We start from the raw sequence: 15,396 nt of genomic DNA on the forward strand, positions 1-15,396 counted from the left end.
GGCCACTGATGGGACACCAGGCAAGTCCCTTCCCCTCTCCGGGCCTTGATCTACCTACCCATCTGTGTCATAAAGGACTTTGACAAAGGGCTCTCGAATATTTTAGGATTTGATGACACCCTGTTAAACCCCAGCTCCTTGTTACCTTGTTCCCCAGGAAGGCTTGGGGCAGCTGCCAATAATAGAGGCTCCCAGGAAGTAGAGAGAAGCCTTCGTAGGAGAGAGAGAACTAGGACAGAAGGACAGGCGATGAGAGCTGCTGGGGGTCGGGGGTGGGGGATCCAGAGCACAGCTACAGTCCCAGTGGGGACACATTTGCACGCATGCACACGCACACACACACGCAAACCCTGGAGGGAAGGCTGGGGTGGGGGCTGTGGAGGGATAGAAGCCCCTAGCCCAAAGCTCAAGTCCTAGCCCTGCTCTTGAGACAACTTGTGCCCCATCCCTGGATCCAGAGACCCCAACTGTTCTCACTGGGCGTGGTTGGGTTGGTGTCTCCTCACGTCTGGTGTGTGCCTCTTGAGGACCCCACGATGACTTATGCAGCACACCAGAAAACATTTTGAAATTTAGTAGGTATTTTAACATGTATTGGAAAATGTATTACCAGCGCAAATGAGCTGCTGTGTGATAGACTTAAAGGGAACTTTGAGGGGCGCCTGGCTGGCTCAGTCGGCGGAGCGGGCAACTCTTGATCTCGGGCTTGTGGGTTCGAGCCCCACGTTGGGTGTAAAGATTACTTAAAAACGACTAAAAATAATAATAAAATCAAGGGAAATTTGAAGTAAATCATAGCCCAGGTAGTGTGCAGAAATGGCAGAATTTGTGAAGTTGGTTCACAAACAGCTAAAGTCTGGAAAACATGGTGGTGGTGGGGTCTCTTGGCAGGTGCCTTGGCACATACCTGAGAGCCTGCTGAGGAAGGCGCAGAAGCTGAAGAGGAGGAGGAAGAAGGGGAGGAGGAGGAGGAGGAGGAGGAGGAGGAGGAGGAGGAGGAGGAAGGGAGAGCTGCTTGCAGGGCAGCTGCAGGCTGGGGATGGAGCAAGGGCCCTGGGGCAGGGGGATGGGGGTGGGCAGCAAAGCTGGAAAGGAGCTGCCAGATCTCGGCATCCATCCGCCTCTGGGCCTCATCCACCTGGGGGACCGGGAGAGGGAGGACAGAGGAAAGGAGCAGAGAGGGACAGAAAAGACGCCGTGAGGCTCTGCCTCCCATCAGGCGGCAAGAGGCCCCACGAGCCACCTACTTCTGTGCTATCTGTTCACAAGTGCCTGACCTTCTGGCCCTCGCACCCGATGTCCTCTTGCTCCTCATGACCCTGGTGGGGCGATCCTGGGATGGGCCCAGATGACTATGGGCAGAAGCCCATACAGAAGACACCTCTCTGTTGAGCTCAGGTCCCTGGGGCACTTGTGGTAGGGGAGGCCGTTCCCTGGGCCTCACTTACCATGCATGCTCATGGTGCCAGCCCGAGCCATTGATGGCTCTGGAATGTTTCCCATGGGCAACACTGGAGTGGACTGGGTGTTAGGCTGGGGCCTAGCTTGGGGGAAAATGGCCCAGGAAGGCCAGGGCCTCAGCTCAAGGCTCTTGCTTGAACTATACTCTCTGTTCTGCATGGGGCCCCAGATACAGCCTGTCCCAGCCAAGTGCTGAGTTACCTCCGATAGCCGCTGTGCCCGGCCCCTGCCCTCTGGGGGACCCATGGTCCTCTCAGCTGTCACAGCTGCCCGCAACTGCTCCTCTGAGAGGGACGTGCGGTTCTGATGGGTGGAGGGCAGAGCCCAGCTCAGACCTCCCAGGGCCCCAGCATTGGAGCCCTGGGGAGTGTCCTCTCCCCGTGGATATGGTGGCCAGAAAGGCCCATGTTGACTGGGGAGGAAGATGCATACTCCGCCCTCCAGGCTGGCACCCGGGGGTTAGCGCCAGGCTGCTGAAGGGGCATACGCACACAGAGGGTTAGTGGAGGTTGCTCGGAAGGCAGTGAGTGCTAGGGTAACCCGGTGGGCTGGGTATAGTCACGTGGTTTAGCATCGAGTTAGTTTCCCTGCCACCTCGGCCACCATTCTGGCCACAGACAGCAGGCAGCAGGACCAGACCACAGAGCAGATGGGGCACAGGTCGTCCCAGCTCCAATTCCTGGTACTGCAGGGCGGCGCCATCGGGCACCTGCCGGGGTTCATGCGGACCCCATTTCCTCGGGCACTGGGCATTTCCCCATGCGGGACTGACGGCATCGGAAAACACCAAGGCTGTGTCACATCCATTTCACACCACTCAGATCACGGGCCTACCTGGTGAGCCCGGCGCATCCGTGCAAAATACGCCTCCCTCTGTGGGGCGCCGGGAAACGCCAAAAGAGGGAGTAGAGAGAGAAGTCTGAGAACTGTGGGCCAGGGCAGTAGGGAGGAAGACAGGGAAGCCAGGAGTGGAAGAAGCGGAACCCAGAGAAGGGGGAAGGGACCGGAAGGTCAGCCTTGGGAGGAGCCTGGGATACTTGGGTCTGTCCAAGGAAGAAGGACATGGCAGCTTGGGCACTCCCCCTTCTGTGTCCCTGACCTCCCTGAGATCCTGCGTGAGGGGACACATCTGCTCGCTCACTGACCTCAGCCAGCAGGGGACTCCTGTACCAAGACCATCTTTCCTTGGGTGTCATTAGATGGCACTGACTCCTCGAGGAACACGTCTGGGCAGGCTGCTCTGGAGTCCGCCCCTAAGACCTTGCACCCCACGCCACCACCATCAGCATGACCATCACCACCCCAGCAAACCATGGCTCATCTCTGACCAGTGTAGGATTCAAGGGAAGCCTCTGACCCGGAGCTGAATGCCAGCACTGCCACCTTCTGGGTGTCATCTCTGTTCCCTCGAAGGAAATGGGGCAGTACTGGCGATTTATGACACATACAAGTGCTTGGAACAGTGCCCAGCACGGCGCGAGCTCCGTAAACGTGACTTACAATCAGAGTTAGTCTCATGCCTGACACCGAGCACAGAGCACCGCACAGATGAGGGAACTCTGAATAAGCAAAGGGATGACACTGAAACTGTCACATCTGTCCTTGAGTTTCTAGAGCCTCGCCTAGGACCTATTTGTTGCATGAAAGCTGAAAACCACTAACAGGAGAGTGCTTATGTGCCAGGCACGACTTCTCATCCTGCCAGCCAGCCTGGGGCTGAAGTTTGCCAAAAGGCAGTCATCTGGGAAATGGCAGAACTGGGCTCAGGCCGAGGCCTATCTGACCCCAAAGGCTGCACGCTTAACCGCGGAGCGGCTGACACCTGCCCTGAGGCCACCTTGTGTCTGAGCCCCACTGGCCCCAGGGCTCCGCAGGGGCTGGCTCAGAACCAGTGACTAGGGAGGGCCTGCCAGCCGTCCCTGCACATCACACCTTGTCTCCCTGGTACGCCTCCGGAAGCTGCCAGTAGAAGGACTCATGGCCAAGCTGGGCGAAGGTGCCGAAAGAGAGCTGGGCACCCTCAGGCACGGGCTCCACGGTGAAGCCTCCTGTCAGGCGGCTGTTCCGTTGCGGGTTCACCAGGGCAAAGCCTTGGAAGTCCCCAGGGGCAAAGCGGGTGGAGATCTGGCAGCAGAAAGAAGACGGGATGTCAGCTTGGGCGGGGGCTGGGCGGGGGGGGTGGGGTGGGCAGGGGCAGGCACCTCGGTTGGGGAGGGGTGTGGGAAGGCTTTTGGGTGGGTTATGGGGGGTTTCTGAGAGCAGGACTAGGACAGAAGCAGCGGCGGGAGTGGGGGGAGCGGGAAGGACACTTGGGAAAGGAAAGGGGTACTGGGCTCAGTGCTGACACAGGCGATAATGGGGCCATGGGGAGGGTGTTAGGGTAGGGACGAGTGTTAGGGTAGGGGCGAGGGTTGCTCGCATCTGTGCTTCTATGGGCAATAACCAGGGCACGGGGGTGGGTGTCCTCACAGGCAGAGGGGACGCCGCCGGGCTGGGTTCCTGACTTGCCCCAGTGATGACTCAGAGGGGCTGTGCCCGGGCACTTACCAGGTGGCGGCTGTAGGAGGAGCTGGCACACTGCTGGGTGACACCCATGCAGAAGCAAGGCACGCAGCCGTCGGGGTTGCTGGCGCTCAGGTAGAAGTGGTGGGGCCGGCAGTGACTGCAGGTGAGGCCTTCCACCTGGGCCTGGGAGGACAGATGGAAGGGAGGGTGTGGGGAGACTGGGGTGGGGGGGGTCTCTTGTACCTCCGGCAGCCTTTGAGGCTGGCCTCCCAGCCACTTCTGGCAGTCCCGGGGAAGATCCCACAGCCCCCATGCCGAGGCCCGGCTCCCATCGGGTGTTGCCTGATTTCCCACCAGGCTCTGGGCAGCGGGGCAGGGGCGGTGCCTCAGGGGAAGGGTGGTGGGGGCTCGGGGACAGCCCCAAGGGTACAGTGAGAAGGAATGCCAGGCAACAAGTACGGCCGTGATGTCGGGCCTCACAGAGAGCAGGGGTTGGGACTGACCTTGCAATAGCACTGGCCAGCAGCGTCACACTGGCTACCGATGCTGCCCTTGGGGTCACAGCCACAGCCGATCGGCTCTGGCAGTTGGCCGTCTCCTGAGATGGAGGGAAGCCGCAGCTGGAGGCCCAAACCCGCCTCCACGCGCCCTCACTTCCCACCCTCTGGCCATCTCACTCACCACCAAGAGAGGGAGAGAGTTTTAATTTCTGAACACCCACCATATGTAGGCATCATAGGCATTTATACCAGCCCTCTGGAGTGGGTGGGCTTTTTACTATGCCCATTTTACAGATCAAGAAGCTGAGGCTCAGAAAAAGTCACTTGCCGCAAGTCGAAGGAGAACAAAGGCTCTGTCCTAGCTCCACCCCTGGGGGAGACAGGGTAGCCCGACCCCAAAGCCCTCCCCAACCCTACTCACTTTGGCACGGCTGGCCCTGGCTGGGGTTGCCATAGTAACCTGGGGCACACCTAGGGAGAAAGCATTAGAGGAAGGGAGGGCAGAACCACAGAATCCTGGAGAGCCTTCTGTGAGCCCAGGACTGTGCCGGGGAATGTGTCGGACTCAGAGTGGAGCCAGACCTCATGGTGTTGGAAGGAATGAGCCTAACTCACCCATTTTACACACAGGGAAACAGGTGGGACAAGAAGAGCAGGGACATGTCCTAGGCCACAGAGCCAGTGAGTGAGCATCACCAGGCCTTGAACCCAGGACCTTTAGCAAGAACGAGGGGCTTTCTGGGAAGTCGCTGGCCTGGCTGGGGTAGGGGGTGCTGGCGGTTGGAGGTGAACTGCAGGCCTAGATCACACAGGGAGGAGAGCTGGTGGTCTCCTGGGGGCCTGTGTAAGGGTCCGGGGCAGCCCTCCTGCACCGTCCCCCTCCTGCCCACCACCCGCCTCACCTCTCACAGTGACGCCCGCTGTGGCCTGGGGAGCACGCATCACAGGTGGGGTGGCCGTCCGTGTCCAGAAAGCAAGTATGGGTAGCCCTGACGGTGTGGGGGGCAAACAGTTAGGTCAGCAGCCCTTCCTTGAGGACCAGGGCAGCAGGGAGAGGAAGAGTGGGTGTGTGAACCATGTGCCAGGCACCGCACTAAGGGTTCTCAGCCACCTCTCACACGAGTGGTCAAGGTGAGGTGTATCGTTGTATTATCCCCATCTCACAGACAGGGAAGCTGAGGCCCAGAGAGGGAAACGTAGCTTATACAAAGTGACACACTGAGGAAGCGGCAAGGCCAGGATCTAACCGCTGCCTCTCAGGAGGGCCCGGGAGGAAGGGAGTCCGGAAGGGGGCAATGGACATTTCAGGAAAGGGCAGGTACAGGCAGGAAATGGACGCACTGGCCACCAGCGGGGGCTCCATAGCATGGGCACGGCTGGCAGTCCTGTGGCGTCCCCTGCTGGGCGTCCCCATAGTATCCTGGTTGGCACCGCTCGCACTGAGGGCCCTCCGTGTAGTGTTGGCAGCCCTGGAGAGGCAAAGCGTAGGCTGAGGCTGAGCCCCTGGAGGCTGCAGACCCCTGGGGTAGGTAGGAAGGAGGGCGGGACTCACCTGGCAGGCACCTGTTTCAGGCTCACAGATCTCCGAGTGGCCGTGGCAGCTGCAACGTTCACAGGTGCCCAGGTAGAGTCCGCTGGGCATGCGTGTGTAGCCCGTGTCACAGTCCTAGGGGCAAGACGGCAGTGGGAGGGGAGTCCTCGGCACCACCCATTCAGGGCAGTGCCCACTGAGTGGTGGTGGGGCTGGTGTGGGGGGGGGCCTGGGGAGGAAGGGAGAGCTAAAGGAGGAGGAGCCAGGAAGCACCAAGGAGGACAAGGAGGTGGAGCCTGGCGCTCACCTGGCAGGATGGGCCGCGGTACCCGGGTGGGCAGGTACACTGTTCTACTTCCAGCGCGGGGTCCTGGCCGGTGTCCTCAGGCACAGCCACGTCCATGCTGATACCAGAGACCCTGGAAATGACAAGACCCGCTATAAATGAGCACACGTTCTGTGCCAGGCATGCCCGGAGTCCCGAGTGGGATCATGTCGATTACAACCCTCCCAACAGCCCTGCTGCTGATGTTGTTGGGGCCCCGTCTGGATCCCCAGCTGGGTGTCCGCCCCCCAGCTGGTGCAAGAGCTGTGGCGGATGGCTTCTACCTGCAACCTTCTCCAGAGAATGAGCCTTCCTTTCCTGGATCGAACATACCACCCTGCTCCCCCAGGGTGACCAATGACAGGCGGACCTAGGGTACAAAAGCCCCTTTGCCTCAAAGCAGAATGGCTCTGCAGAGCTCCCGGCAGGGTGAGGCTGAGGCTAGTTTTCATCTGAAGCCACTTCCTGGCCTGGCCACTTCCTTTCCTTCATCTGTCTGCCCTCCCCTCTGCCTCCCTCCCAGGTTTTCACTGTGAATTGTGAATCTCCAATCTCCATCTCAGGTTTGGCTTCTAAGGAATCCAACCTGAGAACAAGCCCCATGAGAGAGTCGCTGTTATAATTTCCATTTTACAGATGGGGAAACTGAGGCACAAAAGGCCACCCAGCCTGTATGTGGTAGAGCTGGCCCCTCTGTCCTCCAGCCCTGGCCCCACACACCTGCTCTCAGCTGGCTGCTGGCTGAAGGACGCCTGGATCAGGAGGGTGTCGATGCCCGCCAGGGCCATGAGCAGGTGTTCCCGTGTGGCCGGCTGCCCATCAGGCCGTTGCCATGCTTGCTGCCAAGGAAAGCACACGTGTGCTGCAAGCCCTGACATCTCGGGGTATCGACGCCCCTCCCCACGCAAGGCTTCAGGGAGCGCTGCTCACCTCCCGGAAGGGCACCGTGAAGGTGCTGGGCTGGCCGGGGCTGGGCTGCTGGGAAGTGTGATGCTCTAAGATGATGCCATTGCCCTGCAATACAACCATCGGCTGCCCGTGCAGAGGTGTGGAGCCAGGCTGGGGCCGCTGGGTCACCGTGAAGCGTAGTTCTCCCCCATAGGAGGTCACCTGGGACACAAGGGGGACAGGTGCTCAGCCGAGGCCCCACAGTCCTGACATGCCACTGCTCCAGCCGCGTCTCCCACCTTTCCTCCAAGGGCACCAGGACATTCTTGCTTCCAAGCCTGGAATTCCTTTTCTCTTCCTCCCCCCGCTGCCCACCTTGTCCCCGCGAAAGCGTGAGGGGAGGCTCCAGAAGTAGGGTCCGGAGAGGAGGTTGTGGAAGGAGGAGAAGACCAGTTCTCCGGATGTGGGTGATGAGATGCCCTCGCTGGTGGTGTGGGTGCCTGCGGCGTTGGTCAGGCTGAACTGAGTGGGCTCCTCGGAAGCCCCACGCACCTGGGAGGGGGAGAAGAGGCCGGAACGGGGGCTGAGGTCTGGGACCGGCACGTGGCCCACCCTGGACTCAGCGGACCCACCGGTCTCCCTGCCCAGCCACCCTGCGTAGGTACCTGGGCGCGGCTCCAGGAGGAGCTGGTGCACTGGCGACTGACGCCCATGCAGAAGCACTTGAGGCAGCCGTCAGGGTTGCGGGCACTCAGGTGGAAAGAGCCGGCGACACACTCATTGCACAGACGCCCCACCACGTTGTTCTGCAGGCACAGAGCTGGGAGCTGCAGGACGGCCCACGGGAGGGGCTGCCTGGAGCTTCCAGCCTAATCTGTCCACATTCTAAAGGGGACCCGAGGCCGGGAGAGCCATGGAAAGAGCACAGGTAAGCAGGGTTGCCACCATGTGAACCACGGTTCTCAATTAAAGGGAGCGGATGCAACCAATCTTTTTTCCCTTTTCTTTTTGGGTGCTAGGGGGCTCACAAATACATTTAGGTTTGAAATATAGCAACTTGGCTAAAACAGTCACTGCTGCTCTTTATGGAGTGTTTCATGCACTGTGCTAGTTCCTGTGCAACCATCATCTCATTTAATCCTTCTAAGTACTTTGAGAAGTATGTGATACCTCCATGCTTCACAGGAGGAAACGGAGGCTCAGAAACGGGAAATGATCTATGCAAGGTCACTCAGCTTGCTAATCTCCTCTGGGACTTAAGATCAGGAGTGCTAAACTCCAAAGTTTGTCCAGCTCTTCTTTCCACTGACACTCAATTCTCCCAGTCTTAATGCAAATAATGTCCCTCCTCTGAGCCTCCATTTGCTCATCTGTAAATTGGGGATGCTAATACCCCTATCGTCATGTCAGTGTGAGAATGCAAAAACAAACACAGATACAACAGTCGCATGAAGAAGGACTGGCAAAGGATCCGGGACTTGAACCCAGGTTACCCGACTCTCCAGCCAAGGCTCCTTCCCGATGCCAGGCCACCTCTCACGAGGGGAAGACTTGTCAGCGAGGCCCATCAGCCTCTGGCTAGGCCACCCCCCAGCAGCCAAGGGGCTGTGGGGGCCACCCTCCCTCCCAGCTGGGTGCCCGCCGGAGTCCCCTGGGGTGGGAGAGGGGAGGGCACGCGTACCTTACAGCGGCAGGCCTCCCCAGAGCTCCCCATGCTGCCTCGCTCGTCACAGCGCACGATCTCCTGGTCTGGAAGCACAAAGTGGGTGTTGGCAAGGCAGGTGGGAATGGGATGGACCCAGTCTGGCCAGGCAGGTGGCAGAGTGGGATGCCTCCCCAGGGATCGTGGGGTTTGGGCTGGTGGGCAGCCTGGGGGAGTGCCAGGGGATGGCTGTGATACTCACTGGTGGGCCTGCACTTCCCGCCTGGCTGGATGGGGTTGCCCTCATATCCAGGGGCACAGCTGGTGGAGGGAGGGAGGGTCCTCAGTGGCACTTCTATGTTCCCACCCCGTACAGCCTGCTCCCCCCGGTCCCGGTCGGCTCTCCCTCACCTCTCACAGCGGCGGCCCGTGTAGCCTGGGGCACATGCATCACATGTGGCTTGGCCATCCGTGTCCAGGAAGCAGGTGTCTGAGAACCTGTGGGTATCCAGTGGCAGGACATGGGGCAGGGCTGCAACAATGGGCTGGGGTTGACACTCCCACCCCAAGAAATGATTGCTGCCCACATGGCACAGTATGCCATGAGACGTGACGTCGTCTCCCCGCCCACCATTTCCCTGCCTGTTTAATTTTTTTTTTTTTTTTTAGCGTTTATGTATTTTTGAGAGACAGAGAAACAGAGCACGAGCAGGGGAGGAGCAGAGAGAGGGGGAGACACAGAACCCAAAGCAGGCTCCAGGCTCCGAGGTGTCAGCACAGAACCCGATGCGGGGCTTGAACCCACGAACCTTGAGATCATGACCTGAGCGGAAGTCAGCCACTTAGCTGACGAAGCCACCCAGGCACCCCTAGATTTCTTTTTTTTTTTTAATTTTTTTTTCAACATTTATTTATTTTTTTTGGGACAGAGAGAGACAGAGCATGAACGGGGGAGGGGCAGAGAGAGAGGGAGACACAGAACCCAAAGCAGGCTCCAGGCTCCGAGCTGTCAGCACAGAACCCGATGCGGGGCTTGAACCCACGAACCTTGAGATCATGACCTGAGCGGAAGTCAGCCACTTAGCTGACGAAGCCACCCAGGCACCCCTAGATTTCTTTTTTTTTTTTTTAATTTTTTTTTTCAACGTGTATTTATTTTTTGGGGGACAGAGAGAGACAGAGCATGAACAGGGGAGGGGCAGAGAGAGAGGGAGACACAGAATCAGAAACAGGCTCCAGGCTCTGAGCCATCAGCCCAGAGCCCGACGCGGGGCTCGAACTCACGGACCGCGAGATCGTGACCTGGCTGAAGTCGGACGCTTAACCGACTGCGCCACCCAGGCGCCCCACACCCCTAGATTTCTAAAAATTTTTTATTTTCACGTCATCTCTACACCTAACACGGGGCTTGAACGTACAACCCTCGGATCAAGACTCACATGCTCTACCGACTGAGCCACCTAGGCGCCCTGTCCACCTATGCTCGATCTGCAGCCTCATAGCGATACTAGAAAGACAGATGGGCCCGTAATGCAGGGACGGAAGCTGAGGCCCAGAGAGGTCAAGGGGCATGGAAGAAGTCAGTGACGAGGTGAGGATTTGAACCCGGGTATCCCACCTCCCCGCCCAGAATGTGCCCCTGGCCTGCTGTACTGCCCACTGCCCCCACCATATCTGCCCCACCCCGAGCTGGGTCCGACCTGCGGGAGGCGTCAATGTATGGGCAAGGGCAGGGTCGGCAGGCAGTGGCTGTGGCCTTTGTGGCGTCCCCGAAGAAACCAGCCTTGCACGTGTTGCACTGTGGCCCCTCTGTGTTGTGCTGGCAATTCTGGGAGGAAGGGGAAGAAGTGGTTCAGGTTCTACAGAGCAGTCCCTCTGCCCCACACTGGATTCTGAGGGTCGCCCTTTGAGGCTGGCCTCGCCTCCTCCATCGCGCTGGAGCATCCAGCATGCCTCCTCATGGGGAATTCAGCACTTCACATGGGCAGCCTGTTCCATAGAAGGTTCTAAACGCCTGCCTTATACTGACCTAAATCCGCCTCCCTCTTCTAATCTGCACCCACTGGCTATTTCAACCCTCTGGAATCGGTTTCTTCTATCTTACGGACCTCCTGAGGAATTTGAAGATGGTAGCTAGAGCCTTGTCTTCGGTCAGCTCCAAAATCCCAGCCCCCTCCACTATTCCTTAGAAATGCATATGATTTCCAGGCTTCTTCCCCTTAGGGCTGCCCTGCTAAGGATGATCTTTAACACAGTACTCTCCAGGAATGCTCTGAGCAGGGTGGAAGAGAGTAGGACTTTCACCTCCCTTATCTGGACATTTTATCTCTGTTAATGCAACCAGAGGTCACGATAGTTTAGCTAGCAGCCAGGACAGCCATTCTAGAGGCTCATGCTAAGCTTATGGGCACAAAAAGGCCTCAGCTTGGGCCTCCCACCTATCTATGCTCCCGGGCCCTGGCCAGCGTCCGAGGGTCAACTGGCCCCACTCACCAGGCAGTGGCCATACACAGGGTCACAAGAGCTGGCATGCCCATTGCAGTTGCAGCCAGAGCAGGTGCCCAGGTAGGGCCCACCAGGCACCCGGGTGAAATGGGCATCACAGCTCTCGCAGGATAAGCCAGAGTAGCCAATGGGGCATCTGTGGGGACAGGACCAAGAGAGTGGTTACAGGAACCGTGAGGGCCCTGCCGTTTCCCCCCTATCCTGGCTGGGGACTCTGCCAGCTCAGGCACCTGCACTCCTCCACGCTGTGGGCCCGGCCGTGGCTGGTGGCGTGGCTGACGGTGGTATCCATGGCAATGTCACTCAGTCCCACGCTGGCCATCTTGGCGTTGTACACTGTTTGGATGAGCACAGCCTCCAGGCTCTGCAGCACCTGCAACATCTCGGCCCGCTGCACTGGCCGGCCAGACTCATGGACCCAGTGCTCCTAGATATGAACAGAGGTGCGTGGGGGGCATCACGCGTTAGCACCTGCCCAGCCTGCGGCCCCTTCACGCCCAGCCCCGAGAGCTCGGGCACCACCTACCTCCGAGAACTGAACCTGGCGCTGGTTCAGCGTGCCAGGCTGGGTGGGCACGTGCCCTCGGGAGAGGAGGCGATATCCGGCTCCCACGAGGACCACGTCTGGCCGCTGCACTGGCTCCAGCATGCCTCGGGCCAGCTCATAGCGTACCTTGTAGCGCAGGGAGCCACCGTAGGAGTCCACCTGGCCGATACAGGGCCGGTCAGGGCAGGGAAGGGGGCACACCTGATGCCTGCTGCGTGTCCAGTCACCCCTTCCTCCGCCCCTCCGTGACTAGTGCTCGCCGTATGCCTGGCACAGAGCTGGGCACAGGGAGGCAGAGCTGGGTGGGGCTTGGCTCTGCCTTTGGGACGCTCGGTCTCCAGGGCTGAGTCTGTCCTGCTGCCCACCGGCTTCAGAGGGGAGCGGAGCCCAGGCAGGTTGAGGGCCTGTGAGGGGGGCTTGGCCCTTTCCCCACCCGGAGCAGCAGGCCGGTCCCTCACCTTGTTGCCCAGGAACTGCTCAGGCAGAGCCCAGAAAGAGTCATGCACCAGGAAGCGTCGGGACAGGTCGACCAGCTGGAACTCCTGCACAGCGGGGTCGATCTGCAGCTGGGTGGAGGAGAGGGGCGGCATGCCGGGCTGTGCGGGCATTGTTACGTTCACGCCTGCGGGCGGCAAGAGGGAGGGCTGAGGGCTGCAGCACATGCCTGCCAGAGATACCCACCCTGAAAGGCAGTTAGCCAGAAAGACGGGAAGGTTCTGGGAGAAAGCTGATTTAAAGAGAACTTCAGTCGCTTTCGCCAAGTTAAAAATGTTTTTCTCTTCCCTACAGTTTTGGAGCAGTGCTTCCTAAAGCATGCCCTGGGGAAAGTCAATGCTGAAGAATGACAGCTGGGAACCACAGGGTCAGAAAAAGGTCAAGGGAATGGATTCTTTGTAGCAGGACTTCTCAGAGCCTTTGGTTTTGAGGACAGATCCGTGGACTGTCAGCGTTGGAACGGCCCTCAGGGGGCAGTAGAGAGTTACCCGGGGCTGAAGAACAGATGCCAAGTCCTGGTTCAACCACCCTCCCCAGATGTAGGAGTTTGAAAAAAGGCCTCAGTTTCCTTATGTGTAAAATGGACATAATACTAGTTTGCTTCATAAGGTTATTAGGAAGAGAAACTGAGCAAATTGATATGAAATGCTTATAAAACAGTGTGGCACAAAAGAAGCACTCAAAAACAATTAGCTGTTGTTATTGTTACTATTATGACGGGTCATCTAGTCCAATTGCCCCCCTGCCACCCACACACACACACACACACACGTGCGATTTCTCTCTACAGCATCCTTCCAGATCTCTAGTGCAGCACTAACTATCCAAGAGAAATTTATGTGAGGACAGAAATGTTCTACATTGTATTCTCCAATATGGTACATTGTGGGCACTTGAAATGTGGCGAGTGTGGCCGAGAAAGTTAATTAATTAATTTTAATTTAAAGAGCCACATGTTGTTAGCGACTACCACATTGAGCAGCTCTAATGGATGGGGGGGTCATTACCTCCAAAGGCAGTCCCTCCCAACCCTGGACAGTTCTGACTCTTAGAAATTCCCTCCTTGTGGGGCGCCTGGGTGGCGCAGTTGGTCAGGCGTCCAACTTCGGCTCAGGTCATGGTCTCACGGTCCGTGAGTTCGAGCCCCGCGTCGGGCTCTGTGCTGACAGCTCGGAGCCTGGAGCCTGCTTCGGATTCTGGGTCTCCCTCTCTCCCTGCCCCTCCCCCACCCATGCTCTGTCTCTCTCTCTCTCTATCAAACAATGAATAAACGTTAAAAAGAAAAGAAAAGACAAGAAATTCCTTCCTTGTGCTAAGTCTACATCTGTCTGGAAGTAGCTTCTCCCCTCGATCGTAAATGAAATCCCTGTACCCACGGATGAATCCAGACCCTCACCTGCAGAATGACCATACATAGCCCTCAAGACCAGGCCACATTTCCCCCGGCCTGCTTTCCTCTCTCCCTTCCAGGGATGTTTTCAGAGCTCCTGCCCCCTAGTCACCATCCACGCACAGGCCAACCTGCTCACGCTGGAATCCCTGCCCAACCTGACCATTCTGATTCCAGTCAGACAGGCCTGGGTTCCGGTTCTCCTCTAAACAGCCGTGTGTAACCCTAGGGAGGCCCCACCGTCTCTCAGAGGACCTCAGGGTCCTCACCTTAGGAGAGTAAGGACAGCTCCGACCACGCAAGGGCTAGTGGCTGTCCAATGACTGTCAAGCCACAGCACTGACCGAGTGCTTACTAGGTGGGCATCTAAGCCCCTCCTTGCATTTAATCCTTTGTGATGCTGAAAATGATATGGGAGGCAGCCTGATGTCAGGCGGTAAATGAGGGCTGGGACTTGAACCCAGGTCCTTGTGATTTCTGGGCCTGGGCCATTCTGCCAGAGAGAACACAGGCCAACTGCGTTCCTGCCTTTATGTTTGGGAAAACAGGCCTAGAGAAGCCAACAGTCACACAGACAGTAATTGGGGCAGCTGGAGGTCAGCCCCAGGCTAAGAAGATGCCAAAGCCTGGTTCTTCGGCTCTGGGGACACTGGCACCTCTCAGTCTCTCAGGATGAGGATGACGAGGATGGTGACGATGACACCAGGGCACATGGACAGGGCACTGACCATGGATGAGCATGGCTTATCTGTATTAACCCGTTAAGTCCTTACAGCAACGCGGGGTAGATAGTTCTTATTTTATCCCCATTTCGTAGATGAGAACGTTGAGACACGAGACAGCAACTTGACCATGGGCACCCAGCTCGTAAGGGAGTATCAGAATTTAAACAAGGAATCTGGCCCCAGAGCCCATCCTCTTCATAACCCAAAGCGGGCAGACGTCAAGTGTGGATGTGGCTTTTCCTAAAACGTTTGTTTGCCCTCAAGTGCTGTTCTTACAGGGCTCAGCCTTTCTTCAGAGACCCTGCGTCCCTCCGTGAACCCGGCCCCATCTGCCCGCACATGCTGTGCTCCCATATCTGCCCTCTTGCCTCCCCCCCAAGCCCACCACAGCGCCTGCCCACCTGCCCGCCCACCAACGCACCCTTGAAGTCATTGGGCTGGTCAAAGCGGAGCCGGATCTGGTCTCGGAAGCGGCGGCTGCTCTGGCAAATGCTGGTGACCCCAAAGCAGAAGCAGGGCAGGCAGGAGGCGCTGGGCTCCAGGTAGAAGTGCCCGTCGGGGCAGGGCCCTGCTGGGTGGCATGGGAATGGGCTGCGGCTGGTCACCAGCAAGCAGCCCTGGCCCCACCAGCCCCCCCAGGGCCCGTGTGCCCGCTGGCCGTACCTCGCTTTGGAATGAGCTCCAGGACCCCGTCGGGAATGCCGAACACCATGCCCCGGGCATTCATGGCCTCACAGGTATAGGCGCCCTGGTCTGCCTCCTTCACATCACGGATGGTCAGTGTGCCACGGCCTCCTTCGCTGGTCACTGTCACCCTGGAGGGCCCCGAGACAGAGGTGGGGTCAGGCCAGGGCCACTGGCCCAGCGCCCCCCACATCTCCA

The 15,396-nt window shown here is 58.4% G+C and overlaps 1 protein-coding gene across 18 annotated transcripts in view; it reads right to left on the reverse strand.

Moving 5' to 3' along the window:
- HSPG2 (heparan sulfate proteoglycan 2) overlaps positions 1-15,396 on the reverse strand; it is a 99,469-nt gene that overhangs the window by 38,131 nt on the left and 45,942 nt on the right. For 6 of the 18 annotated variants that reach the window (XM_045476014.1, XM_045476011.1, XM_045476028.1 and 3 more), the window contains 26 exons: positions 15,178-15,329; positions 14,936-15,082; positions 12,363-12,526; positions 11,884-12,063; positions 11,588-11,784; positions 11,346-11,493; positions 10,553-10,680; positions 9,264-9,350; positions 9,115-9,173; positions 8,892-8,959; positions 7,876-8,037; positions 7,586-7,762; positions 7,253-7,432; positions 7,043-7,161; positions 6,305-6,416; positions 6,019-6,132; positions 5,808-5,935; positions 5,369-5,455; positions 4,888-4,937; positions 4,470-4,564; positions 4,009-4,149; positions 3,394-3,585; positions 2,296-2,334; positions 1,663-1,764; positions 908-1,138; positions 146-229 (listed from right to left, as the gene is read on the reverse strand). In XM_045476014.1, coding sequence (XP_045331970.1) covers positions 146-229; positions 908-1,138; positions 1,663-1,764; positions 2,296-2,334; positions 3,394-3,585; positions 4,009-4,149; positions 4,470-4,564; positions 4,888-4,937; positions 5,369-5,455; positions 5,808-5,935; positions 6,019-6,132; positions 6,305-6,416; positions 7,043-7,161; positions 7,253-7,432; positions 7,586-7,762; positions 7,876-8,037; positions 8,892-8,959; positions 9,115-9,173; positions 9,264-9,350; positions 10,553-10,680; positions 11,346-11,493; positions 11,588-11,784; positions 11,884-12,063; positions 12,363-12,526; positions 14,936-15,082; positions 15,178-15,329 — 3,343 coding nt within the window. The remainder of the gene's footprint in view (positions 1-145; positions 230-907; positions 1,139-1,662; positions 1,765-2,295; positions 2,335-3,393; positions 3,586-4,008; positions 4,150-4,469; positions 4,565-4,887; positions 4,938-5,368; positions 5,456-5,807; positions 5,936-6,018; positions 6,133-6,304; positions 6,417-7,042; positions 7,162-7,252; positions 7,433-7,585; positions 7,763-7,875; positions 8,038-8,891; positions 8,960-9,114; positions 9,174-9,263; positions 9,351-10,552; positions 10,681-11,345; positions 11,494-11,587; positions 11,785-11,883; positions 12,064-12,362; positions 12,527-14,935; positions 15,083-15,177; positions 15,330-15,396) is intronic. The other 12 variants (XM_045476027.1, XM_045476025.1, XM_045476026.1 and 9 more) reach the window with 3 other exon arrangements.

Source organism: Leopardus geoffroyi, chromosome C1 (genome assembly GCF_018350155.1).
Source record: "Leopardus geoffroyi isolate Oge1 chromosome C1, O.geoffroyi_Oge1_pat1.0, whole genome shotgun sequence".
Lineage (NCBI taxonomy): Eukaryota > Metazoa > Chordata > Mammalia > Carnivora > Felidae > Leopardus > Leopardus geoffroyi.